Source organism: Gracilinanus agilis, chromosome X, assembly GCF_016433145.1.
Source record: "Gracilinanus agilis isolate LMUSP501 chromosome X, AgileGrace, whole genome shotgun sequence".
Taxonomy (NCBI): Eukaryota; Metazoa; Chordata; class Mammalia; order Didelphimorphia; family Didelphidae; genus Gracilinanus; species Gracilinanus agilis.
Window position 1 is genome coordinate 41,377,256 of NC_058136.1, and position 27,977 is coordinate 41,405,232.

The 27,977-nt window shown below is 43.4% G+C and overlaps 1 protein-coding gene across 1 annotated transcript in view; it reads right to left on the bottom strand.

Annotated features, from left to right (window-relative positions):
- The window catches only part of POF1B (POF1B actin binding protein), a 55,052-nt gene that overhangs the window by 14,279 nt on the left and 12,796 nt on the right, over positions 1-27,977 (bottom strand). The window contains exons 2-6 of the mRNA XM_044682813.1: positions 25,374-25,448; positions 22,600-22,680; positions 15,358-15,459; positions 6,372-6,536; positions 188-321 (exon numbers count right to left, since the gene is read on the bottom strand). Coding sequence (XP_044538748.1) covers positions 188-321; positions 6,372-6,536; positions 15,358-15,459; positions 22,600-22,680; positions 25,374-25,448 — 557 coding nt within the window. The remainder of the gene's footprint in view (positions 1-187; positions 322-6,371; positions 6,537-15,357; positions 15,460-22,599; positions 22,681-25,373; positions 25,449-27,977) is intronic.

Genomic DNA, 27,977 nt, shown 5'->3' on the forward strand with positions numbered 1-27,977 from the left:
TCTACTTTCTGCCTCAAATTCCTGAATGTCTCAGCATTCACATGATATTTACAAACATGAAATGATGAGGTTGACCTTCATGTATGACTTGTGGGGAAGTACACATTTCCACAAAATCCTTTATTACATAATGTGACAAAGTAACTCGATAAGTAGAGAGATAGCAGGCATCTCACGATTACAATACCTTCCTCCTATTTTTTGCAAATGCTCCAGTAAGCAGTGATACAGGTCTGTATTCTTGCGGCTCAGGTCGGCAAGTAGTTCTCCGAAATACTTGGGGTCCAGTTTTTCGGGGCCATCATCCTGAACGACTATAACCTGAAGAGAAAATCACAAGCAGAGGGATTCGCTTTTTAAACTGCATTTCATTCCCATGATGAGCTCGCTCTAAAGTCTTTTTCCGACCCAAACCATTCAACGTTTTGGTTTTGGTTTTGGTTTGTGTCCCAGAGCCACTTGTTTTCCATTACTAGAACTTCTGGGGCAAATTTTGAGCAAAGTTGTCATATTTGGGTTCTTGTTTGGTCTAAGATTATGTGATCTTGTGAATGCAAAATTGGAGTGATTTCTTTTCTAAGAAATTCTAGAATGAGTGGTTTTATATGGCCTGACTAAAAAGTGGCCATTGCTGTCATTTGACTTAGTGACTTCTTGGGAAAAGACTCCAGGCACAACTCCTGAGGGTTCTACGGCATCCCAAAGACAATTTCAGTTCAACTGGAGTCTTTGTGTTGAAAGGCAACTTGATCATATTCCACCTGTAAAATCCTTCCTTATTTTGCACAATCTACATTTAGAGAACACTGAGAGAAAATTCAATTTGGTTCCCAAACTAGTGGCTGGGAGAACCGGATCCTCATCTTAAGTCTCTGACAAGGAAAAGGTGCAATTTCCCAACGTTACACCTTGATATACCTGCCAAGGACTTGTATCACTTAATCATGGCCATTGAGATTCCCTCAAGTTTAACAGTATTATTTAAGGAAATGTTTAGCATACAGTTGGCCTGTGGTCCACGCCTTTGCGGCTTTTCATAAGCCAAATAAATGATGGTATCAATGAGTAAAAGCCAAGTGCTTCGAAGCATGTTGAATGGAGTCTCCTTTCTCTGTGTGGAGCCGGCCTCCATTATAAGGTGATAACCTTGCTGAACACAAGCCATCTGATCTGAGATGTCAGTCTTGGGCACGAAGTGGAATCATCTACATCACACCAATACAGGAGTACGCCGGAGAGATCACTTTTACCTAACAAGAAGCTGAAAAGTCTATTCCAGAATTCTTGACCACATGTCAATAATGCTGCTTCAAACAGATCACCATGACTGTAATACGTGGTACAACAAACACACACCTTGGTTATCCCAGTGTGCATCAGGAACCTGAAATTAGCCAGTTCGCCAAACATCTAGTGCCTGATTCCTTTAGCTGATACATAACCTAATTCCAGCTCTCCCAAGGCTTCATTTCTCCTAACTTTGTTTATCGTCCTCACTGTGAGCCTGACTTCAGTTCCCTGGCAGGCTGGCTTCACTTCCCACTAGAATCTCAGCAATCTAGATAGCCACTCAACTCTGTATTATCTTTTAGAAGCTCTTGCCACCTTGTCCTATCAGCCCTCAATCTCTGGATGACTCCAACCATCTATCTGTTTCTTTCATCATTGCCATTGCCATCCCCACTATCTCGCTAATCTTCAGTCTCCCTGGAGCTACTGGCTGCTCCCTTGCTGCACGCAAAAATACCCATCCTTGAAAAAATGCCGGTCTTAATCTGATTGTCCCCCTTCCTAGCTTTTTTCCTTTTTCTCTCCTCTCCTCACCTAAAGGCCTTGAAAAAGCCACCCTACTAGGTACGCATCTCCTCTTCTTTTCCTCTCACTTTCTTCTAAACTCTACAACCTAGCTTCCAAACTCATCATTCTCCAGAAACTACTCTCCAAAGGGATCAGAGATCTCGCTTGCCAAATCTAATGGTCTTTTCTCTCCCTAAATTCTCTGGAACCTTGAGGAGCACTATTCATTACCCTCCACAATCTTGCTCTCCTGGCTTTCTTTCTCCTAGTCTTTATCAGTCTTGTGCTGTTATCTTTAGCCAAGTCCAGTTTCTGAACAGGTTGGCGGGAGGCGGGGTGTCACCCTATGCTTTGTTTTGTGCTTGCTTCTTTTCTTTCTCTGCTAATTTGGTGATTCCATCATCTCCCTGGGATTGTTATTACCTCTATGCAAATGATTCTAGAATCTGTGGTCTAGTCCTAATCTCTCTGCATCACCTTTGGATGCCTTTTGAACCTCTCAAAACAGGATATCCCATAGACATCTCAAACTCAACACATCCTACACCAGAGTTGGCGAACCTTTTCAACATTGCGTGCCCAAACAGCACCTTCAAGCTGCCAGTGGAAACCGACCCCCACCACCAATCACCCCAAACAGTGGAGGGAGGAAGTGCTCACAGAGGAGCAGGACATGTGAAAAATGTCCCTGGGCATTGTGGAGAGGGGGAATGGAGCAGCCCCCTCCAGCAGGCTGAGGCACGCATGTCATGTCTTTACCAACTCAGTCCTACACAAAACTTGCTTTTCTCCCCAGACCCTCCTATCTTCCAAACTTTTGTTACTATCAAAGTGACCAGCATCCTATCTGTTACCTGGGTCTATAACCTTGCTGTCGATCCTCTACTCCCTTCTTGTACTTATTCCATAGATCCAATCTGTCACCAAGTCTAGACTTGTCTGTCTTCAAAATATCCATGCAATCTCTCCTCTCCATTCACAAGACCACCACCCTGGTGGGTGTCCTCATCACTTCGCCCCTGAGAATAGCCTTCTGACTCACACCTCTCTCTTCCCACTCCAATCTAGCCTCTGAGCAGCTACTAAAGGGATTTTCCTGAAGGGTACCCATGACACTTTAAACCTTTCCAGTCTTCTTATGCTTTATTCCTTCTTCATGCTGGTAACACTTCTACCTCTATAGTCTCCTCTTGTGATTGGTTAGTTCAGCCTCACACCTCCACCTGAGAAAGCCCCCAACACCAACCATCCTCACTCCAAATCTGGTTCACTTCGTGCCATCCTGGGTTCCTTCTGGACTCCCTCCCTCCCCCCCACCCCCCCCCCCACACACACACACAACTTTCAGAGCTCTTTTCTTGGTCTTGTCTCCCCCCATCAGAATATAAATTTCTAGAGGTGAGGAGGTTTCTTTATAATTCTTCCCAGCACTTAGCCCAGGGCCTCGCACACACTGAACATTTATGAAATGTTTGATCTCTGCCTCTATCTACCTCCGTGATTTCTGCCATGCAGCTACGGCAACCTGCTTGCTGTTCCTCACACATTCATTCCATCTCCTGACGTCATGCCTTTGGACTCCTCTCCATGCCTAGAATGCTCTTTCTCTTTACTTTGGGCCTCCTGACTTCCTTTGAGGCTTGATTTAAGTGCCAACTTCTACTCCCCTCAACACACACATACACTTGCACTCACTACTAGTGCCTCTCCTCTGAGACGACCTTCCACTGGCCCCGTACATGACTTGTACATGGTTCCTTGCAAACTCCCAGAGGGCATCCTCTTTTGCATAATGCTTGGCAAATAGGAAGTACTTATCTTGACTAAACTCCTCACTTGCTGCAGAATGGAGTGGAGGAAGTCCCCTAACTCTGCTGATCTCACCTGGGCTCCCTTTGCAACCCTTTTATTTTCCCGTTGTTTTTCCTTCGGTTTTCAGTCACGTCTGACTCTTTGTGACCCTATTTGGGGTTTTCTTAGCAAGGATATGAGTGCTTTGCCATTTTTCTTCTCCAGCACATTTTTTTTACAGATGAGAAAACTGATCCCACACAGCTGATTGTTTATCAGATCTTGCCTTTTCCACCTCCACAACAATTTCTTGCAGCTGTCTCCTTCCTCACTTGACCTCTACCTGTTCGTTACCTTTGCCTGGACTGTGAAAACAGCATTTTAGTCATTCTCCCCGACTCTAATTTATCCTCCACATAGCTGCCAAAAGGATTTTCCTGAAAGAGCATCTCTGACCATGTCACTTGGCTATTAAACAGTAATGGCTCCCTATTACACTTAGGAACAAAAATAAACTTTCTGGCTTTTAAAGCCCTTCATGACCCAGACCCAACGACAATCTACCACCTAGCCTTACTCAAACATTACTGAGTTTCTATTTCCAGTTTGTGTGCTTTTGCATGCCTGGGATGTGTCCCCTTAGAATTGTGTCCTTCAAAAGACTCACTTCAAAGACCAATTTCTACGTGTGTTGTTTTTGTTATCTCAACAGCTTCATGCCTTCCCCCTCTCCCAAAATGCCTTCTGTTTATTCTGGAATCAGTCGTGTACACTTGCGTTGTCTCCCGTAATGGAATGTAAGTTCCTTGAGGTTAAGGGCTAGTTCGTTTTGGTCTTTATGGCTACCCTCTATACCTGGCACACAGGAGGCACTTACTAAATGCCTGCTTGCTCACTTGCTCACTGTGGACACAGGTGCTGAGAGAGATGCAAGCTGGACATAAGACATGGCTCCATGCCAACGTGTGGCTTATTGTCGAGTAACAAGTGGAAGGTGATTAGCTTTAATGGGAGCACCAATAGTAATAAGTGACCAGATGGGCTAAGTGGGCAAGGGGAGAGTGTGTTTCACACCTATTTTGAGTTAGGGTTAATGGTTTTTAAAGGATCTTCTTTTAAGTCACTCTATAAAAAAGAAATTCTTTTTCTTTTTTATAAACCCTCACCTTCTGTCTCAGAGTCAAAACTGTGTATTGGTTCCAAGGCAGAAGAATGGTAAGGACCAGGCAATGGGGGTCAAGTGACTTGCCCAGGGTCACACAGCTCGGAAGTGTCTGAGGCCAGATTTGGAGCTCCCGTCTCTGGGCTTGACTCTCAATCTACTGAGCCATCTAATTGCCTCTACAGAAATTCTTTAAGGCCTTCTCTATGGAAAGCAGAGAAGTTCAATTTAAGCCAACAGATCATTATCAAGTGCCAACTCAGTAAGTGCAAGGACCTGTTGGTATAGGTATGTAATAAAGGGCCAACCATAAGTGGACTACAGAAACCTTCTCAGCTAAACAAGGCTGCAGTGCAGAATAGGAAGAAAAATCCCATGAGCCCAGGAGGACATTCTGATTTGGGGGGTGAAGAAGCTCACCCCACAAATGGCTTTGCTGACATTTCACAATATTTAGTGCCCTGTATCCACTCTCCAGCTGGTTCAGGTCTTCAGTGATTCGGCAGTTGGTGGTCATTAACTGGACCAGTAAATGCACTTGGGGTAACTCTGGCCAAAGAGCATGATGTCAGTCTTCCTAGTTTGTGATGCAAATGCAACCTATGGAAGTGGAGAAATCCCTGTGATGAGAGCGTCATAGACGCTGGCTCATTTGTGTAGCTCCTGAGGAAGTGAAAGCAAGAACACTCCCTTTTCTGTCTCACAGATGCGCTCCTTGATACCTTCCACAAGGCCTGGCAACTCTGGTGTAGGGAAAGGTAGAGCTGGCCTGGTGAAGTCCAAGCTCAAGTGTAAGAATATCTTCTTTCTTAACACTGTGTGTGTGTGTGTGTGTGTGTGTGTATGTGCGCACATGCATGCATCTTTAAAACGTGTTACTCCATTATACTAGTATAGATGTGTCCATCTATGTTTATTCTCTCACATCTAAAACATGCAGCATAGGGGGGCAGCTGGGTAGCTCAGGGGATGGAGAGTCAAGCCAAGAGACGGGAGGTCCTAGGTTCAAATCCAGCCTCAGTCACTTCCCAGCTGTGTGACCCTGGGCAAGTCACTTGACCCCCGTCGCCCACCCTTACCACTCTTCCACCTAGGAGCCAATACAGAGAAGTTAAGGGTTTAAATTTTAAAAAATAAAATAAAATAAAAAATAAAACATGCAGCATAGCAAGGCATTTTTCCTCAGCTCCTAAAAGTTCACTGAATAATTTCATGTAGTTCTAGAGTAAAGAAGAGGCTGTTTCCTCCCGTGAAGGCCTATTTGTGTTATGGATAATCACAACTTAGAAGTTTGGAAATCGTTTTCCGAGAGAACCTCTTGTTGGAAAATGTGCAGAATGAGCCTTGAAATGCTAGAGGTGGCTAATACTCTCACATGTCCACTCTTTCACTCCACTATGTGGCCCGTGTGAAATGAAGGGTAACCATGAGAAGGGCAAAGCCTGCAGGGTGGACATCATTTATCAGCCACACCTGAGTCTGGTGGGGATTCTCTACTCAAACGGGGAGACTGTGCGGAGGGTGATGGTTCAGGCAGTAAGCTCCCGCCATGGGCCAGGCACCATACCAGGCTCCACATGGGACACATTGGTCTGACGAGGAGCCAGCTCCCTGAGCTTACCTGCTCGTGGCTTGGCTGTGACCCGCTGTAGCACAGTTCACTTCCAGTACTTCCAGTGATGACTTGAGTTTGCTGGTTGGAATGCAGAGGCTGGCAGAGCTGAGTCTGTACAATCTGGGGCTGTTGTATGACATGATGTTGGCACTGAATCTGGGGGTAGCATTCCTAAAGCAAACCCAAAACCACCAGGGAGAAAATACATGACTGAATCAGGAGGAATCCTTTGAAGCCTTGCTGTGAACTATACAACACACATGCATACACACACGTGACTGTTGGAACATAGCTCTTCATATTTTAACCAAATATTTTATGGAGAAACCACAATCCTTCTCCAAAACGGTGAGGAAATCTGGTGTCTTATTTAACTACGAGTTAGTAAATAGGTAGATATCAGTTATATCATTGTTCATTTTCAAAACCAGAAAGCAAACTGATTTAATACTGAGGTTCGGGTGAACATAATTTAACCTTTTGTTGATGCTGCAAAAGGGAACTTAATGATCTTGGAAGTACTCCTGACGTCGGTACATCGACTCTTCTTGTACAGTACTGTACAATCTAGACTCTCAAGTTTCGAGGAGGCAGGGCTGCTAGACACCATTTACTTCTAACCCCTCGTTTTACAGAGGAAGAAACTGAAGTGCAAAGACGGCCTTACCTAAAGTCAGAGCTAAAGTCAGAGTAGTAGAACTTAGGCTAGGGCCCAGGCTCTGGGAGGAGGCCAGATTGAAGGAACTGAAGATACTGAGCTTGGAGAAGAGAAGCAACTGCCATATACATGAGGGGCTGCCAAGTGGCTGGGGGCTTAACCTCGTTCTATTTGACTCTAAGGGGCAGAACCAGAAACGATGGTAGGAAGTTGCTGAGAATCACATTTCAGCCCCAAGTAAGTGATATCTTCCTGAACAACTGGAACTATACAGAAGTGGAATGGTCCCTGCCAAAGCAGCAGTGGCTCCCCATCCCACATAAGTCAGGGGTTGGAGGTGTGATGGTTTTTTTCTCTCCAGGCTGAACTCAGAACCCCTTCTACCAGGCCTACCCCCAACCCTGGAATTCACACATTGGAAATGCCCTCCATCTAGTGGATGGTTTCCCTGGGAACTTCCATTCTAGCCAGGTCTCATTCCTTTCCAAGCCTCACTCTGGACTTTCTCTACTATTCCCCTAGACCAGTGATAGCAAACCTTTGAGAGAGAGTAGGTAATGTCCTTAATCATCCAGGGAGAGAGGGTGGAGAGCAGTCCTGCCCTACATCCCTTTGGCTTTCTAGTAATGAACTCTGCTCGGGTGACGGCACACATGCCCATAGAGAGGGCTCTGAGTGCTCCCTCTGGCATGTGTGCCATAGGTTTGCCACCACATCCCTAGACTATCTTTGCCTGTCTTCTGTCACCCACTACTACCTTTTCAATTCCTTTTCCTAATGATCTCTTAGCTGCCAAATCCAGGGGCCTCTCTGTCCTCATTCTCCTTGACCTCTATAGCCTTTGACACTACTGATCACTCGCTCCTCACTGATACTTTCTTCTTGCTAGGTCTGAGGGACACCCACTCTCCCTTGTTTCTCCTCCTACCTATCTCACTACTCTTCTCTCTCCTTTGCCAGATCCTCCTCCAGATCATGCCTTTGGGTTCTGTCCTAGGCTCTCTTCTCTTCTCCCTCTATATGACTTCAGCTAGCAATCTCATCAGTTCCCATGGATTTAATTGCCATGTCTATGCTGATGATTCCCAAATCTATTTTTTTCTGTCCCAATCTCCCTGCTGACCTGCAATCTCACATCTCTGACTGCCTTGTGGACATCTCAACATGGATGTCCTGTAGCCCTTTTAAACTCAATATGTCTGAAACAGAATTTGTTATCTTTCTCCCTTAACCCTGCCCCCCTTTTCCATTACTGTAGAGGACAGCAACATCCTCCTAGTCTCCAAGAATCATCCTCATTCCTCATGACCTCTCACACTGTTGCCTCCACCCTCCAGCCACATCCAAGCTGTTGCTAAGGCCTGTTGTTTCATCTCTGCAATACCTCTAGAATCCTTCTGTCTTCTGACACCTTGATTATTACAATAGCCTGCTGGTGGGTTGCCCTGTCTCAAATTTTCCCCCATTCCAATCCAGGATCAATTCAGCCACTAAAGTAATTTTCCTAAAATGTAAGAGCCCAACCATGTCATACATACCACCCCTACTACCACCACCCCCTACCCCTCCCATTCAATAAACTCTAGTGCCTCTGGGAAGCAAGTAAAAAATGCTCTGTTTGGCATTCAAAGCCCTTCACCGCCCAGCCCCCTCCTAGATTTCCAGTCTACTTATGCCTTAACTCCTCTCAACATGTACTTTTTGATCCAGAGGTGTCAGACTCCTAGTTGTTCCTTGAACAAGATACTCTATCTCTCAGCTCCAGGCATTTACTCTGGCTGTCTTGTATGCCTGGAACACTCTCCCTCCTCCACTCTTGACTAATGACTTCCTGGCTTCCTTTAAATCTCAACTAAAGGTCCACCTTCTATGGGCAGTATTGCCTAATTCCTCTTAATTCCTGTGCTTTCCCTCTTCTAATGATTTCCTAATTAGCCTGTTATAGCTAGCTTGCTTTGTCTCTGTTTGTTTGCATGCTGTCTCTCCCATAAGATTGTAAGCTCCCTGAGGGCAAGGACTGTCTTTGGGCTCTTTTTATATCCCCTGCACTTAGCACTGTTCCTGGGCACTTTGTCAATCAGTTGTTTCAGTTGTGTCCAAGTCCTCATGACCCAATTGGAGGCTTCCTAGGGAGAGGTTCTGGAGTAGTTTGCCATTTCCTTATCTACCTTATTTTATAGATGAAGAAACTTAGGCAAATAAGTTGAAGTGACTTATCCAGGATCACACAGATTGTGTTTGAAGCCACATTTGAACTAAAGAAAATGAGTCTTTTGGACTCCAGGTCAGGTGCTCTATCCCTGCACCACCTAGCCTGGCACTTAGTAGGTGTTTAATAAGTGTTTATTGATGGACTGATATGTTATCTTTCACTATTCGAATATAAGCTCCTTGAGGGCAGGGACCAGCTTTCAACTTGTATCTGTGCCCTCAGAAATCAGCATTGCATAAATGCCATGTTGTACAGAGCCTTAGTCAGGAGCAGGTTGGACAAGATGGTCTCCGAGGCCCTTTTGGAGATTTTGGTTACTGAGTCTGGGCTGTCTGTGGTGAATCTATTCTGACCTAATATTGTGGCATTCTAAAATTTGCTCTTTGGAATAAATCCCTGATCCCATATCAGCCTGTTTACTTTTTTTTTTAAACCCTTGTACTTTGGTATATTGTCTCATAGGTGGAAGATTGGTAAGGGTGGGCAATGGGGGTCAAGTGACTTGCCCAGGGTCACACAGCTGGGAAGTGGCTGAGGCCGGGTTTGAACCTAGGACCTCCTGTCTCTAGGCCTGACTCTCACTCCACTGAGCTATCCAGCTGCCCCAGCCTGTTTACTTTTGATCTGTCTCTTTTACATAAATGAGAGCACCAAATCTAAAGCCAGCCAAATGACTTGTAGTTCCAGATCCTTGTTTTCCAGATGAACTCTAGATCACAATCTTGATTCAGTTATTATGGGCGTGTCCCATAAACTTAAATTTATTTGGGGGGGGGAAGGAATGCTTCATTTGGAATGGAATACTTATATAATGAATATAAAGTTTGGGGCAATTATTCTTCTCCATTCTTTTAAGACAAACGTGTGGGTTCCAGTTCCCTTCTAGACAACGGAGGGAATATACCAGCTATTCCTATGCCATTGGGTATGTGGCAGGTGCTGTGCTAAGTGCTAGAGAAAGACAAAAAGCAGCCCCTAACTCTGACAGAGGTCCAATTACTCAAATATGCCAGGAGCTAAATCAATTGTATAAAAAAGTCAAGCTATTCCCCAATTGATAAATGGGTAAAGGACATGAATAGGCAATTTTCAGATAAAGAAATCAAAACTATCAATAAGCACATGAGAAAGTGTTCTAAATCTCTAATAATTAGAGAAATGCAAATCAAAACAACTCTGAGGTATCACCTCACACCTAGCAGATTGGCTAAAATGAAAGAAGGGGAGAGTAATGAATGTTGGAGGGGATGTGGCAAAACTGGGACATTAATGCATTGCTGGTGGAGTTGTGAATGGATCCAACCATTCTGGCTGGCAATTTGGAACTATGCTCAAAGGGCTATAAAAGAATGCCTGCCCTTCGATCCAGTCATAGCATTGCTGGGTTTGTACCCCCAAAGAGATCATAGATAAACAGACTTGTACAAAAATATTTATAGCTGCGCTTTTTGAGGTGGCAAAAAACTGGAAAATGAGGGTATGCCCTTCAATTGGGGAATGGCTGAACAAACTGTGGTATATGCTGGTGATGGAATACTATTGTGCTCAAAGGAATAATAAACTGGAGGAATTCCATGTGAACTGGAAAGACCTCCAGGAATGGATGCAGAGTGAAAGGAGCAGAGCCAGAAGAACATTGTACACAGAGACCAATACACTGTGGTAAAATAGAATGTAATGGACTTCTGTACTAGCAGCAATATAATGACCCAGGACAATTCTGAGGGATTTATGGAAAAGAACGCTGCCCACATTCAGAGGAAGAACTGCAGGAGTGGAAACATAAGAAAAACAACTGCTTGTACACATGGGTTGATGCAGGCATGGTTGGGGATGTAGACACTGAACGACCACACCAATGCAACTATCAATAATATGTAAATAAGTCTTGATTGATCACACATGTTAAAACCAGTGGAAATGAATGTTGGATATGGGGGGGGGTGAAGGGGAAAGTAAGAACAAGAATCATGTAACCATGGAAAATGTTTCTAAAAAAATAAAATATTATTTTTAAAAAAGGGGAAAAAAAGCAGCCCCTACTCTCTGGGAGCTCTAGGCTCATGGAGAAGATAGCACACAAACAAGATAAATAGAGGCTAGAAAGGAGAAGGTAAAAAAAGAGGGAAGGGAAGAAGATTCAGGAAGACCGGAAAAGTCTTCTTGAGGCAGAAATGAAGAGGGAGCTAGGACAGCCAGAAACATTACTCAGAGCTGAGAGATTCACTGTCATGGGTGATGAATAGCAAGGAGGCCATTTTCTCTAAACAGGAGAGTATGTAGCGAGGTGTAAAAAGACTGCAAAGGGAGGAAGGGGCCACGTTAGGAAGTGCTTTAAGAGTCAGAGGATTTGACATTTGATGGAGAGCTTTGAGGGAGCCACTGGAGTTTACTGAATAAACATGGTAAGAACTTCATTTGAAGATCATGGTGACAGCTGAATGAAGAACCATTAGAACAGGGAGATACTTGAAGCAGGGAGACCAACCAGAAAGAAGGCTACTGTAATAGTCCAGGCGTGAGGTGCTGAAGGCCAGCACCAGAAGAGCGGCAGAGCCAGAGAAGAAAAAGGAGCACGTACAAGAGATGTTATAAAGGTGGGAACAAGAAGACTTGACAACTGAAGTGAAAAAGAGGAGTCAAGGATAACACGTACATCTAGAACCAGAGTAGCTGGGAAGATGGTTGCGCCTTTGATGGTAACAGTATGGAAGTGGGTCAGGTCTGGGGGAAAAGGTAGTGAGATCAGTTTGAGACCCATGCTATAAGAAAGCCAGTTTGAGATGTGAGGCTGGAGGTCAGGAAAGGTTAAAGATGGATGAATATATCTGAGAATCTGTATAGAGATGATAACAAGGGTGGTAATGAGCTCACCAAGTAAATCTGGATAGAGAAGAAAAGAAGGCCAAACCTATAACAGGATACCCTGCATCTTTCAAAATGGCTTCAGTTGATAAGAGACACTCTGCTAAACAGAAAAGACCTTCAGGGCAGCTGGATGGCTCAGTGGATTGAGAGCCAGACCTACATATGGGAGGTCCTGGGTTCAAATCTGGCCTTGGGATTTCCTAGCTGTGTGACCCTGGGCAAGTCACTTAACCCCCATTGCCTAGCCCTGACCACTCTTCTGCCTTGGAACCAATACACAGTATTGATTCTAAGATGGAAGGTAAGAGTTTAAAAAAAAGAAAGGACCCTCAATCGTTGGTGAGACTGTATCCCAAGATGCTGTTTTTCCTGGATAGCTCTTGTGGATGCCTTAATCAGGAAGCAAATGAGGGAACACGTGGTAATATTATAATAAAAGGAAGCAACACGGAGCACAGCACATTTCTCAACAGTCTTTCTGCATCGCTGTTCATACATATTATCGTTTACCAGATGGTATTTTAAACAGCACCCTAACAGACCCACCATCTGGAGTGGTGCGGAGACTCCCTTAGCTTACTTAGCCTCTGAACCATTTGCTCACACCACTCAAGTTTTAACAGCTTTTCAGCTTGAATTCTCACATTACAGCACTAAAAAGACGTTGGTGGCTATGTAAAACTTGAGCACGCATTTGGAGTTCACCACCAAATAAATTTTCAGAGCACAAAGGGCACAAGTTACCATATTTTTTCTTTAATGATATTAAGGCCGGAGAGCTCCAAATCACATGAAAAAATTTGCTCCCTTTTTTTTTCAGCTTGCCCTTCACAATATATCGGTTTCCTTCCTGAGCCTGTCCTCCTCCTCTCCAACAGGATAGGCCTGTATGAACAGCTCTCATTCCACCGCAAAGAGATTCACTCAAGGTCCCTGCTCATAGGCGTCTCCTTCTTATAGAGCTTTCTCTTCGGAATTAGGACTACAGTAAGCCATTCATAAGTACTTGTAGCCATTACCACCTAATTGTCTCTTAGCGTTTTTACCTAATCTTCCAGGGAAGTCCTAAATCTTTAAAAGCCAATTAAATTAGAAATAAAGGGGATAAAAGGCATCCAAATGGTGACAACCCAGCTGTAGCATTCTTGTGGCACCCCCAAAAATATATCACCTGTGCAATCTTGTCTTTAAAGAAGGCATGGAAGAATTCACGCCATCTGTATGGAGCAAGCCTTAGTATGAAAGCAGGTAGAAATCAGGCCTCACCTATGTCTTCCGAGGACAAGAAGGCTCATTCTTCTCCAGGGAGAGAGGGGGGCCAGTAGCAATCATCTAATCCTATCCCTTTGTTTTCTAAAAGAAGAGAACTAGAAGCCTACTAGGTTAAGCGAAGTGACAGTAAGTGTAAGTATAGAAAGTTGGATTCCAGCTCAGATCTTCTCCAGATCTTTCCATTGTACCATGTGGCACCCTTGCATGACATGATGTTAGCCTCATTTTCTTAGATCAGAAATCTCAAGGGCCAAAGAGGCTGAGCAGCTTTCCAAGGTCACCCAGCTGCTGCTTCCAAGCACCTCTTCCTATTACACTCCAGACAGGCAACTCTGTGCTCTGAATGACGACTGAGATCTGCCTTCAACACCTAATAAGACGGCAGAAGTCAGTTCCATTTTGGATTTGCTTTTTCACAGCTTTTGATTACTCTTCATAAATAACTCTAGAGCACATATTGCAAACAGAATCATTTCAAAAGGACCTGGAGAAAGCTGTTGAGCATGGTGGGTTGGCTACTAGTGATGGACTAAGGGAAGAAGTCAAGAAGAGCCACCCTGGCTACTAGGGCATAGATGAGGAGAGCTCGGCTCAGGGATGAGGACACAGATCTACGGAAAGAAAAGGATTCAGAGGGTGAAAAACAAGCCTAACAAACTTGGCTTTCTAAATAGACCAGAATCTGATGACTGGGATGGAGCTGATAAAGGATCTGGTCTACTTCAATGAATTCATGTTGATGACCGGCGAGTGGAGAGGTGGCACCATGAGTCCACGAACTCCAAAAATGTCATAGGAGAGAGAAATAGGGTCAATGAATAGGTTCAACAATCATACAAATATGGGGCTTTGGAAGCAGTGGAATAGTTTTCAGTAAAGCACCACAGGGAGAGTCCTGGGCTTTCCGAGCTTTTTACCAATGATGTTTAAAGGCACAGATAACATACACAGCCTAGTTATCCGGTTTTCAGATGACACAAAACTCAAAGGGATCAATAAGACACTGGATAAAAGTCAGGAGCTGAAAAAGATTTGTGACAGGTAAGTTCGAACTCAAAGTAGTAAGATGAAAGTGAATGGGAATAAAAGTTACAATTCAGAAATAGGAGGTGGGAGAGGCAGGGCTGGCAGTTGGGTTGAAAAAGTCTTCGCCTTTTGATGGACTTCAAACTCAATCTGAATGAAGAGTATCACAGAGCAGCCCCAAGAGGCTATTATGACCTTTGACTGCATTCAGCTCTGGATACCACATTTTTAGAAAGGGCACTTAATGAGATGAAGAATGTCTAGAGGAAGGCAACTGGAATGGTGAAGAGCTTGGAGCCCCCGCATATGAAACTTGGATGCAGAACTGGAGCTGTTTAGTGTAGAGAAGACTCAGAGGGGCCAGGAAAGCTGTTTTTAAATATCTGAAGGGTCACCAAGAAGGAAAGGACTTCACATCATCACTGAATCACTGAATTTTAGAGAGGTGGGACCCCAGAATCACTTAATGTAACTCATCGGTAAAAAGAGTCCCCAGCATGCTGAATTAAGAGAGGTGAATCCTCTGTTCAAAAACCTCCAACATTGGAGAGGAGAGTGGTGGGGAACTTGTTCTGCCTGGCACCAGAGAGCAGAACTAGAATGGGGAAAGGAGGAAAGAAAGAGAATTAGGCTTGGTTTCTGGGGGGTGGGGGGGGGGTGAAACAAAACTTCTAACAAGTAGCAACATGTAAAATCAGAATGGGTTGCCTTAAGGATTTGGCCTCCCCCTCCCCAGCAATCCATCTTCCAGCAGAGGCTGCAGGAGCAGCTATTGGTCCTGTGGAAGTAGAGATACTTTTCTGTGCATGAGTTAAGACTAGATGGCTACTAATGTCGAAATTCAGGGATTCTAGTTCGTATAATGTCAGTTTAGCCTAGAGCAACTGAGCTTGGCGTCATCTCTCTGAAAAGATTCATAATTCTATAGCCTCCGTCTGAAAAACAAAACAACTTACCTGATCAGGATTTAACTTCTCAACTTTTCTTATTGTTTTTTCATAAATGACATTATTTCCCGGGAAAAAATTCCCTCCTCTTAGAAATGGGGACAGGGGTTCCTAGAAGGAAAACAGAGAACGTGACTTTTAGAAAGTCGTCTTCACACTAAAGGGTAACTCTAGTCCAACTATCAATAATATGGAATTAGGTATTAATCAATGATACATGTAAAACCCAGTGGAATTGTGGGTCGGCTAAGGAGGTTTGGGGGAGAGGGAAAGAACACGAAACATGCAACTATGGGAAAATGCTCAAAATAAAATAAAAATATTAAAAAAAGAAAGAAAGTCATCTTCAGAGATACTCGGGTTAAACACATATTCCAGGTATTTGAAGGGAAATGTAGGATTCAGTCACACAAACACTTGGAGAAAGGCAAGAAAATCGCAGCAACGGCAACACTTGGTCTCAAGCAAGGTACCAGGATGTCTCCTATATTATACAATGCATGACTAAGTTTTTTTTTTTAATGGATGCTATTTGTTTCTCTCCCAAAGGCGAAATATAATGAGTTTCCTTTGAGGTGGGGCGGTAAGTATAAGGTCAGCTTCATTTAAACTGGATTCCCTGGTAGGTTTCTATGCAAACAATCTTCAGAGAAATGCAAAACAAATGCAATTCGCCAGCACCTGGCAGACCTTTTCTGGCTTTGGGTGCCCTCTAACTATCCTGTGATAGTAGAATCCTCAGCAGAACACATGTTTCTAATCGTGAGCCATTGTAGCTCCAAACTAAATTGTTGCAGGATTAGAGAAGTCTTTACTTGTCAACCGATAAAAGAAGCAGAGACTTACGTGCCCAGGGCCTGCCAGAGATGAGGGTCAACTGAATGAGAATCAGGCAATGGATGGAAAAGAAATCGGATGCTCTGTTGTTGGACTGTTTTTCAGAGGAATCTGTACTTGAGGTATAGAGGGAGGAGAGGAGTGGTGATGGGGAGCAGGGGAGGCTAGACCACTCATAGGCAGTTGTGTTCTTTCTTTATATAACATGGAAAAAATTCAGCCAAGAAAAATAAGGGTGGCAAGGCTAGAGAAGGGGTAACATTGGTTAACAACGTAGAATCTATGGCTCTTTTTTTAAAAAACCTTTACCTTCTGTCTTGGAGCCAATACTGTGTATTGGCTCCAAGGCAGAAGAGTGGTAAGGGTAGGTAGGCAATGGGGGTCAAGTGACTTGCCCAGGGTCACACAGCTGGGAAGTGTCTGAGGCCAGATTTGAACCTAGGACCTCCCATCTCTAGGCCTGACTCTCATTCCACTGAGCTACCCAGCTGCCCCCTATGGCTCAATTTTGATAGATGGTGGCAATGCAAACTTAGCAAACTGAAGAACACTTTTGTGAAAAGATGTTTGAAAAATTCTGGGAAGCAGATTTGACTGGTATAGGGGAAAGGACTCTGGGTTTGGGCTTTGAGTTCAAATCTCAGCTCTACTTTGCCTAGGGGACCTTCCTCATGAGGGCAGTATAAAAATCAAAAGGCATCATCAATAAAACCTAAAAAACCCCACTAAATTAAGGTGATTGACCTAGACTGGAGTTCTAAATCTGGGGTTAGGGTTAGGAGCCTCAAGGAGGCTGTGAATGGATTTCTGGGGGTCTGTGATTCTAGAGGGGAGAAATTACAGCTTTATTTCAGAATAACTGGTTTCCTTTGTTAAAGGAAAAAAATTAATATTATACTCTGGATTTTAGGCACGAGTCTACCAAAAACTATTTTTGCTTAATTTAATATGAATCTAAAAAAATTTAACATGAATCTGATATCGGAACATTTCTAACTTAATGTCCAAACGGGCACAGCATCCCCTAATGTCCAAACAAGTCCTTTTCCTCTGAGATGACCTGAGTTACCATTTATAGGAATCTTGAATAAGAAAAAGATATAATATGTTAAGATAAAATTTGGGATTAACATTCCAGGGCAATAGTTGCCACTCCTCTATTTTTTCTTTGACTGCACTTCCCAGGAACCTCTTCCCATTGATCCATATGCCAATTCATCCTAAATAGGGAAGGTTGAGTCACAGTCCAATTGCTTTGGGCAATGGGAAAGGCAAATATCTTGAAACCAGTCTAAGAAAGGCTTCGACCTACCGTTAGAAGAGGGAAGGAGGAGGAAGTGTGGAAATGGCTTCTTTTTGACATAAGAAATATTTGGAACACTAAAAAGTATGACAAATATGTTGTCATACTTTGTGATTCTTTGCATTTTATTTTATAACTGAGATGGTCTCCAAGGTCCCTTTGGGCTCTGCCAGTGTCTGCTTCCATTCCTTACAGGAAGATGCATGGAGTAGCCGCTGGGTGCTCAAGAGAAAAGCTATCTGCACCCCAAGCTTAGCCTGCTTTCCCCCTCACATTTGCCTGATGGGTTCTGTGCCACTCTCAAAAAATCCCACCAATATCTGTTAGTTCCATTTTTGACACTAAGAGATGACGTCTTAAGTTGTTTTGGAAAATATATTCTTATGAATGTGATTTATGAAAGTAATTTCAATAGGATAGCGACTCCAGTATTTCTGTTAAAATTCTACGGCATATTAAAAGCACCCTAACAGAGGCTTTTCGAGATCCCAAATGGCCAGATATAGCTCATTTTATTCTTTTTATAGTCTGTATTCTCTTAAGGACATAAAAAGTATCCGCCAAGTTTAAGAGAATTTCTTGATATAAAAAGATTAGTTTCCATTCTTCCCTGTGAACCCGTACTGGGAAAGGGAGAGGGAGAGGGCACTGGACCTGTGATTAGTATAGGGAACACCCAGGTGAGAAAACTCCTACCACCTAGGCAGGAGGGCACCTTCTTGGTAACTTATGGTCTTTGAAGATAGCCTTGGGCACCGAAAGGGGAGAGTGAGTTGCCAATATGTGTCAAGGAGGCAAGAATTAAACCCAGGGCTTCCTTGATCCCAGGTCACCTCTGCTTCAGCTCTGCAGATCACCCAGACTGACTCAGTGAAATTTTAAGGACAAATATGGCTTGGGGCAATGAAACTGCTACTACAGGAGATAGTGAAGCAGTACCACTCTCTAATAGGTCCATGAAATAATTTTCAAATAGCTTGAATGCCACAAAAAATGGCATTCCTTCTTCCCAATGTGTTTAACAGTTGACTCAGAAAGGCAGTGTAGTGGCAGAGAATATGGGACTGTAGACAGTCCCAGCTCTGTAATCTCAAACCGGTCACTTCTCATCCTCAAATCTTACCAGTCCATAAAGCCAGAGGGTCAGCCTGAAGGAGACGGAAAGTCCCTTTCAGCCCCAATAATATTCTGTAATTCCGATAGTCATATGAGGACACACTGCTGAGCAAAACTATCTGAGTAGAAGTCTTCCATTTCTCAATGGCAGCTTCTTTTTTCAATGTATATATGTGAACTTGTGCCAGGTCCACCCTGAAAATTAACAGGTATTTTCTATGATGGCAGATTATTATTACTTTAATTGCTAGCTTTAGGAATTCTGGCAGAGGTTCTCAAAGGACCATCATACGATATCTAAGAAAGTAAAACTGGTTCATTTCATCCTTAAATACTCTCCAGTGGGACACAGTCAAAACATTTCCTTGGTCTTCAGCTAAAAAAATTATGCTCAAATCCCGAAATTACTTAAATGAAACAAACACAAATGGTCAGAAAGGGAAGAGCAGGAGCAAGCATGAAGCAGAAGTGGGGAAACCGCGAACGTGACCGATGGATTGAAAATCTGCTTTAATGGCAGAAAGGAGAAATAAAGATTGGAAAGGCTGAACGTGTAAAAGGAGAGAGTTACATTTTGGAGGGTCAACTTATATTGGAATCAAACTAGAATATTCTCCTAAGGTTTCTAAAAAAGCAAACCCAAAAGGAACAGATTTGAATAAATCAAATGGAGGCTATCTCTAGACTGGATTTTCAAGTTGTCTTGCAAAACCAGTTAGATCGTTTTTACCTACAAAATATGCAACCTGAAATTTGGGTCATCCTCCAAGATGGAATGGAGTTAAGAACTAAAAGACGGTTTGTTTCCCTCAGCCCTGTGTTCCATGTCTTCCCACTGCAACTACCATTACCTCGTGAGTCAACACACACATTCAACATGCTGGCCTTTTGCAGGAAGGAATTGATTTTTCTAATATGGTATTCATTTATACAAATACTAAAATTCCTGGGAAACTGTGGCTCTAAAATGGAGGTGGCAGTGGGAGGAGAGGAGAGGAGAGGAGAGGAGAGCACCTCTTCATCCACCGCCATCCTCAACCTGCAGAGTCTGATCGTTATTTACTCAATGATAAGAATTACACAAGAACGAGTCCTAGCAACAACTGGAATCCAGATCGCCTCCTCTTTGTTTCTGTCAAGGGGAACGATCACTCCAATTTCTAAAAGCTATCATTTACAAAAACTGATTAAAAACAAGGAATTCTATTGAAGACCATGTGACAGAGGCAGGGCAGTAAAGAACAGGGGCTGCAAAGTTAGAAGACCTAGGTTCAAATTTTATATCTGTCATTCAAGGTCTCTGTGTGACCCTGGGCAAATCGTTTAAATCATTCTGGGCCCCAATTTCTTCATATGTTGGACTCTAGCTGCTGAGGTCCCTTTCAGCTCCAAATCCAAATCTATGAGATCTGTGATCATTTCTGCAAAGAATCTCTGGAGCCCAATTGCCAAGTTCCCACCAGGACATAGATACTGACCCCTGGAGAACCACCTCTGTTGGAGATATCCCAGAGGCCCTCTCCACTGTCCCAATCTTTGAATCTGCTATCCTTCTGATAGGAGCATCTCTGCCATGCTATCACTCCCCAAAGACCCCTGGGGCTTTGCTATCTGCTCTATTTTCCCTGCCAATGGTACCACCTGCATTTTCCAACATTCGATGTAGCCTTGCCATTTGTTATGAACTGACCATGAATGAGAACCCTCCTTTCTGTGTTGTGCCCCCCCCCCAGTGAGAATGTGAGCTCCTTGAAGGCAGGGATCATCTTGCTTTTCTATGTGTATCCCCAGAGTTGGGCACACTCACTTCAGCCTTAATGAGTGCTCAGGAAATGCTTTTGCATCTTGTATTTGTGTTTGGTCTGAGCACATTTTAAGAAAGACCTTTGAGGAAAGTTAGGAAACATTCAGAGAAGGGTTGGAAGACTAGAAACCACGTTATACAGAAATCCCTTGAAGGAACTTGACATCTTTAACCTGGAGTAGAGAAGACTTGAGGGGGACATGATAAAGCTGTGTGCAATCTAGCAGCAGAAGGAAGCGAAAATAACCTGGAATTTGTATTTAGACAAGACACTCCATCTCTCGTTGCTCCATCTTCACCATGCTTGGTCTGCTCTCTCCTCTTCTCTACCTCTTGAGTTCCCTGGCTTCCTTCTCTCCTTCCTTCCTTCTAGTCCCAGCCAAAATCTCAACTTCTACATCAAGCCTTAATGCCAGTGAGACTGTCTCCAACTTATCCCATATGTATCTTGTCTGTACACAATTGTGTTCAAGTTGTCACTGCACCTCCACCTCCACCTCCACCTCGACATGAGCTCCTTGAGGGTAGGGATTGGTTTTTTGAGCGCGCACACACACACACACACACACACACACACACACACACACACACACACACAGAGAGAGCCAGCACTTAGCAGAGTGCCTGGCACACAATGAGGGCTTAATAAATGCTTGCTGACTTAATCTGAACTTTGAGTCAGGAGACTTGTGGGTTCACATTCCTGGGAGCAATTAACAGAAGCTTTGGAGAGGCAGATTTCAGCTTCATGTGAGGAGAAACTTCTTAACAGAGCTAGCCTAGCCCAAAGCAGAATGGCCTGCCCCAGCAATGAGCAAGTTCTCCTTTACGGTGGAGAGCTTCAGACAGAGACTGTGGAACCACTTGGTCAGGGCTCAGCAGATATGACCAGGTAAACTCTGAGGTCCCTTAGATTCTATGATTCTAGAAGGAAGGAGAGAGTGGAGAAAGGAAGAAACAAAAGGATCTCAGTTGAAAGGGATCTCCAAAAGACGGCCAGTCCAATTGAACACTTGAACAAGAAACTCCTCCCTACAACAGACCTCACCTTTGTTGAGAAGACCTCCAGGAAGGAGAAGCCCAATCAATCCTGAGATAACTCAAACACATTAAACCTTAATTTGTCTCTCTGCCACTTCCACCCCATGACGTTAGACAATAAAATAGAGTCGCTATCTCCGAGCCAAGTTTCAGGTTTGGTGTTTATATACCTATGACTAAGGAGAAGGAACCTGAAAATGAGGGCCATCGCGTTTCCCTGAAGAGCTGGAGTTGTCTAAGAAAACTGACCAAAACTGACCAAAGGCCCAAAATAGATTGTCGTTAGCATCATCGAATAGTAGCTGTCACACAGCTCGCTGCTGGCCAAACTTAACATTCAAAACCGTGGCCTCCACCACCCCCACCCTTCGTTCACTGCTAGTAGCCTCACGTTCCAGGCTGCCCTGGGGTGAAAAAAGAGAGAAGGAAAGTATGAAAACAGGAGGAGAGGTCAGCACCGAGCCCAGCCAGGGATGGAATGTAGACTTTTAGCCCTTTGGGTATGTCTTCAAGGAAAAAACTGACGTGGACTTTTGGGGGGTGGTAGAACCCAGTGAAATCAAGTACGAAGCAAAGAATTAGAACATTCTTGTCTAGATCAGCTCTGCCCTCAGCACACGTAACTGATATCCTTATAACCAGTCCCCAAAGGGTCTATCTTCTCATACTTTTCTGTAGTCACTATTTTAGATTTTATTGGGGATGGGGACGGGTTGGAAGGAATTGAAGAAGATCTTTTTTCTTGCTTTCCGACAATGAGACCTTCTAAACATTTTTCTCTTTCCTAGAACAAATCTTAGCTGCCAGTTGGGAGGGACTCTAAAAACAACCTGACTCCCAATGGCCCGAGTGTTTTTACTCTAAGGTGTATATTCTTCTGTCCTTGCCCCCTCCTTGGTCCAGTGTCTGCAATGCAGTGGTTTCTGTCACAGTTGGGTGTGGCATGACTTGGAACTTTGGAAACCTTTACAACTCAAGCATCTGAGTCAGAATATGGCTGGAATTAAGGACAGAATATGGTAGCAGCAGTGATTAGAAGCTCGTTTCATATGATGCAAGAACTCTGGTTGCCAAATAGTTCTTTTTTGCTCGTGTTATTAAACTCAAAGGAATTCCAGAAAACAACAAGATTCAACGTGGTTTGTCCTACCTGATCAGGATTTTGGACTATATATCTCCGTATGGTGGTCTGTGGATAGGTAGTCACTTTCACTGTTGGAGAATGGAGATCCTGGGAATACGGAAGGGCACAGGAGAGAAAAAAAGATAAAAAGGCACATAAAATCATAAAGTGATTCAGTGGATTATGAGTTGAACTTTGGAGTGCTGAGGAGGGAAGGCAGGCAAGCCTATGGTTTAGCCTCCATGCCTGGGTTTAATTCAAATCAATTCGATAAGCACTTATTGGATGTGTGGCCGGCGCTTCACTCGGAACTAGTACAACTTCAGTTTTAGGTTGACTCGGTCCACTTCCTGCTTCCACCTTCAAGGTGTTTGATGGGTTTCAAATGGATTGTAGAGGCACTTTGGCTACCAGATCTCATTTTGTAAGATTTTCTGGATAGGTGGCCGGGACTAACTAGTCTTACTCAAAACTAGGAAATACATAATATTTGTGATGATTAAGTTCCTCTTCATCAGCACCCTTTGGACAATTCTTCCCCATATTACCCCTGGCCCAAGGCCCAGTGTTGCCCTATGGGACTCCACACCAAGGCCTGACTTCCTGACCTCCTTAGGTCATTTTTTTTTATCCTGGGACTCCATTCTAGGAGCATAGGGCCACAACCAGTAGGCAATGGGTCACACAGTCGCTCAGGGTCGCCCAGCTGGGAAGTGTCTGAGCCCGGATTTGAACCTAGGACCTTTCGTCTCTAGGCCTGGCTCTCAATCCACTGAGCTAGCCCAGCTGCCCCTACTTTAGGTTGCAGTTTCTTTAGCAGATGTAGTTTTTACAGGGTGGGGTTGCTAGCCCCACGCCCAACCCTCCTCCTTTTTCATCCGGGCTAGGGACTGTCCTTGGCCCAGGAGTGGTAAGGGTGGGCAATAGGGGTCAAGTGACTTGCCCAAGGTCACACAGCTGGAAGTGTCCGAGGCCGGACTTGAACCTAGGACCTCCAGTCTCTAGGCCTGGCTCTCAATCCACTGAGCCACCCAGCTGCCCCATGACCCTTAGGTCATGCTCCATACTTATTTTGGTACTTCAAGGATCACTGATTTTGTCATTCATCCATGCCTCGCACTAACAGTGTCGAACTCAAATAGAAACTGATCCCGTTGGGTCACCTACTAACTTAGCAAACCACAAATTAACATTGCCTGTGTGGTACTGTATTTTTTTATTTTGTTAAACATTTCCCTTGTTCAGTTGCTTTTCAGTCCTCTGTGACTCTTGGTGATCCCATTTGGGGCTTTCTTAGCAAAGATACTGGAATGTTTGGCCACTTCCTTCTCTAGGGTGGCACAGCTGGTAAGTGTCTGAGGCTAGATTTGAACCCAGATCTTCCCAATTCCACACCTAGCACCCTATCCGCTGTGTCACCTAGCTGCGTCAATCATTTCCCAGTGGCATTTTAATCTGGTTCTGGCTTTACTCCGGGGCTTTTCAGGCATGTGGCCTATGAGTCTGACATATCTACTTTAAAAGACATTCTTCAGGAGTCACCTGGACTTCTGGAATTTCCCACCTGGTGGGCAGCCACCAGGTTGTGATGAGCTTATGCTGGGCCTCCCTGAACTCAGCAATACTAGTCTATGCGGGATGGATGGATGGAAGTTCTCTCCCCATACCTCTTCTTGAAAATTCTCAGCTTGAAGTGTTGCATAATATTGGGCTCTGCCCCGACTCCCCCTGACAAATTCTTTTCCTAGGCCTCATTCTCACAAGCCCAACATTTTAGGTTAACTGAATAAACGGACCCAGGTCACCATTTTACTTTGTGCCAGAAGATGGCGATTTCAGAGAGGCAGTGTGCTAGAATCGACAGAAGGGCAAAATTAGCCAGGATCAAATCCCAGCTCTGTCACTTCTTCCTTGTGACCTCGGGCGAGGCACTCAGCCTACTCTGGGCCTCAAGTAGTCCATCTGTAAAGTGATCTCTGGGCCCAACAACCTTGCAAAGTTGGGAGAGTCAAAGGAAACAGTCCCAAATCATCAAGTGACAGAGCAATGCAAATTATTATTAAGAAGAGACTTTGATGGGAGATATGATGCCCTAAATCATCATATTATGAATCCACATATAAGAATTTCGAGTACATTTCAGGCCAGGAGGGAGGGAATCCTTATGTGCTTCTCGGCTCATAGCACACCTCTGGGTTGGGTTCGCCCTTACCTTGTAAGCTAGTCTTCAAAATGAGGATGTCTGTGGCTTTAAAAGTGTTTCACTTCATTGACAGACAGTCCTCACATGCTCCCCACTTTTAAGTTTGCAGAGACTAGCCTTTGATTCTCAGATCAGAACATTTGATATAATAAGAAGCTCAGAGCCTAAAAGAAATATGGCTCTGCCTGAGAGAAATGAAAGCCGAAGCTAGTCCAAATTTCAATGCAAATTTAAAATCCCATTCACAGCCCTAAATTGTTCCTTTAGGCTATTAATACTAACTTGGGTGAAACCACAATTCCAGAAGACCAAGAATGCCCCATGCTACTACCTACCCCTTCATTGGGAGGTGAAGGATACAGGACACAGAACAAGACAAATAGTGTTTGACAATTATCAATGTGGTAATTTGTTTTGATCGACTCTCCATGTTGGGAATGGGTTTTATTTTCTGGGGTTTCCAGTTGGGGAAGGTGAGAAGGAAGATTTGGGCTGATTAAGACAAATAAAATATTTTCTAAAAAATGCTAACTTAGGTGAGCTGCACCATTTATGTCACAAAAAGCTAGGCTGAGTCACAAAAGAAGGGTTCTTTTACCTGTTCAATATTATGGGTCACATGCAGAGTATTCGGGGCACAAGTGGCTACTTTTAATGTTGGAGAATGGAGTTCCTGTGAAGAGAGACAAAGAGTTTAGGCAGTTTCTGGCGGCCTTCTTTAACTGATGTCCATTTTTACCCAAAGAGAAAACAGTTATATTCACTCTAACAGCCTGGCAAGTGGATGTTTGCATGCTCTAATAATAAGACGGCACCAGCTTCATGAAGGTTTTCATGGGAATATGATTTCCTTAGGCTGCAAGGAATTGGTCAATTTATGATTTGGGGCTTGTTTTTTCTTTTTCTTTCTTTTTTTTGTAAACCCTTACCTTCTATCTGAGAATCCATACTGTGTATTGGCTCTAAGGCAGAAGAGCGGTAAGGGCTAGGTAATGGGGGTCAAGTGACTTGGCCAGGGTCACACGACTAGGAAGTATCTCAGGCCAGATTTGAACCTAGGACCTCCTGTTTCTAGGCCTGACTCTCAATCCACTGTCCCACTGTTTTTTCTTTATAGAGTTTTGCCCAATATTGCCTGAGTCGTAAACAGTCTTCAAATAAATGCAGGATGGCCAAGTGTCAAGCTAAGCTGTAAAGGGAATTCTTTTTACAGTATAGACTGGTTTCTGCAAACTCTTCCATCTCAAATTCTGTGACATCCAGACCTAAGTCATTTTTGTGCTATCCCACTTCAGTCCAGTTCTCCCAGGAGTCTCACACTTGAAAAGAGTCTCCAATAATTACTAGTGATGTGACCTTAGGCAAGTCACTATCCTTTCCTAGTTTTCAGTTCCTTCCTCTATATGGCAGTTGGAGTTTAAAACCCAGGAACATTAATAATGCTTGCACCACTCCCTTCCCAGGCTTGTGCTAGAGAAATCTGAGTTGCCCCTCTGCTTCAGATTATAGGCACTGGAGATCCAAAGCCACACATAAAAATGAGAGGAAAGTCTTAATCAGTGATTTACAAAGGAAACAGACACTCTTGTAAGAGGAAACTTATGCCATAGGCATGAGATGTTTTTTTTTTTATACCAAGAAACCTCCACACACGTGGACTGCAATGTACTCTGCACCTTCTCTTTATTTTCTTTTGATTCAATTTGTTAACATCTTTCTTTTGGTTTTTTCCCCCCATTGCTCCATCAGCGGCAATGCCCCAGGGTTAATGTTTCAGAGTCTTGGAGTATAGACCGAGATTTCCATCTAGGAACTTTGGGAAATTCCCAAACCAACAATAGAATGAACTGCATACTACAGGCAAATGAGAGCCAGCTTAAGAAGTGAGGTTTGTTCAGATTTCTGAATTTAGGACTCAGAGGTGCTCATCTTGGATTTGAGTCTAGTCTCTGACACAGACTATATCCAATGAACCCCCTGGAGATCACTTCCATATTTTTTCTGCTCTAAAATGGGAATAATACTCTCTGGTCCCGCTGACTTCCCTGGGTCACATTCATGGAGCAAGCTGAGAATTTACCAAGTGCTTTCCTCATAACAGCCTCCTTTGTCACCTCACTATGCTGAAGACTACCAGCAAGGAAAGTTAACATGGACTTCAGAAGGAAATATACTTGCTGCAAAGCAAGATTCTTTAACCTGGAGTCTTGAGAAATTATTTTTAAAAATATTTTGACAATTACATCTCAATATAATTATACACCTACCTATTTTATTTTTAAGTATAGATCTCTTGAAACTACTGAATGGAACAGAAAAGTTTACATATTTCTCAGTCATATGTGGCACCTTTACAGAAAATGACCATGAAATAAGCCATGAAAAATCTTGCAAACAATGTAGAAAAGCAGAAATAGTGAACACTTTGTTTTTTACCTCCCTCCCTCACTCCTTCCTTTCCTTTCCTTTCTCCCTTACTCTCTGTCTTAGTAACAATTCTTAGAAGGCCAACAGCTAGGCAAACAGGGTTAAATGACTCATCTAGGGTCACATAGCTAGGAAGTGTCTGAGGCCAGAGTTGAACACAGGTCTTCCCAACTCCAGGCTTGTGTTAGACAGATAGGTGTTCTATCCACTGTGCTACCTGGCTAAGCTCAACACATTCTTTATCAACTATAATACAATAAAACCTTATTCAAAAAAGGGTATTGGAAGAAAGAATTAGAAATCTGTTGGAGACTAAATAACTTAAACCTAAAGAATTGGTGAGTCAAAGAATAAATTACAGAAACAACCGAAATTTTAACAAAGAACATGAAAGTGATGAGACAATATACAAAACTTATAAGATATATGGGAAACTTTACATATCGAACTGCTTTTATCAATCAAAATGAGAATGAATCAATTAATGAATTCAGCATGCAACTAAAAAAATACTAGAAAAGCAACAAACCAAAATCTGTCCAACCTAACACCAAAGTAGAAAATCAGAAAATCAAAGAAGAGATTAGAAAAATGAAAATAAAAAAATACTATTAGAATTCACAAATAAAACTAGGAGGGTTTTTTTTAAGTATATCAAAGATAAAAGAGAGATAAGCAAGCCATAGAAATAAAGTTGTGCAGAGGGCCTACTGTTCAATAAACTAATGGACTGGAAAAACTTCAAAGAAGGTTAAACGAAAATAGGTTTGAATCA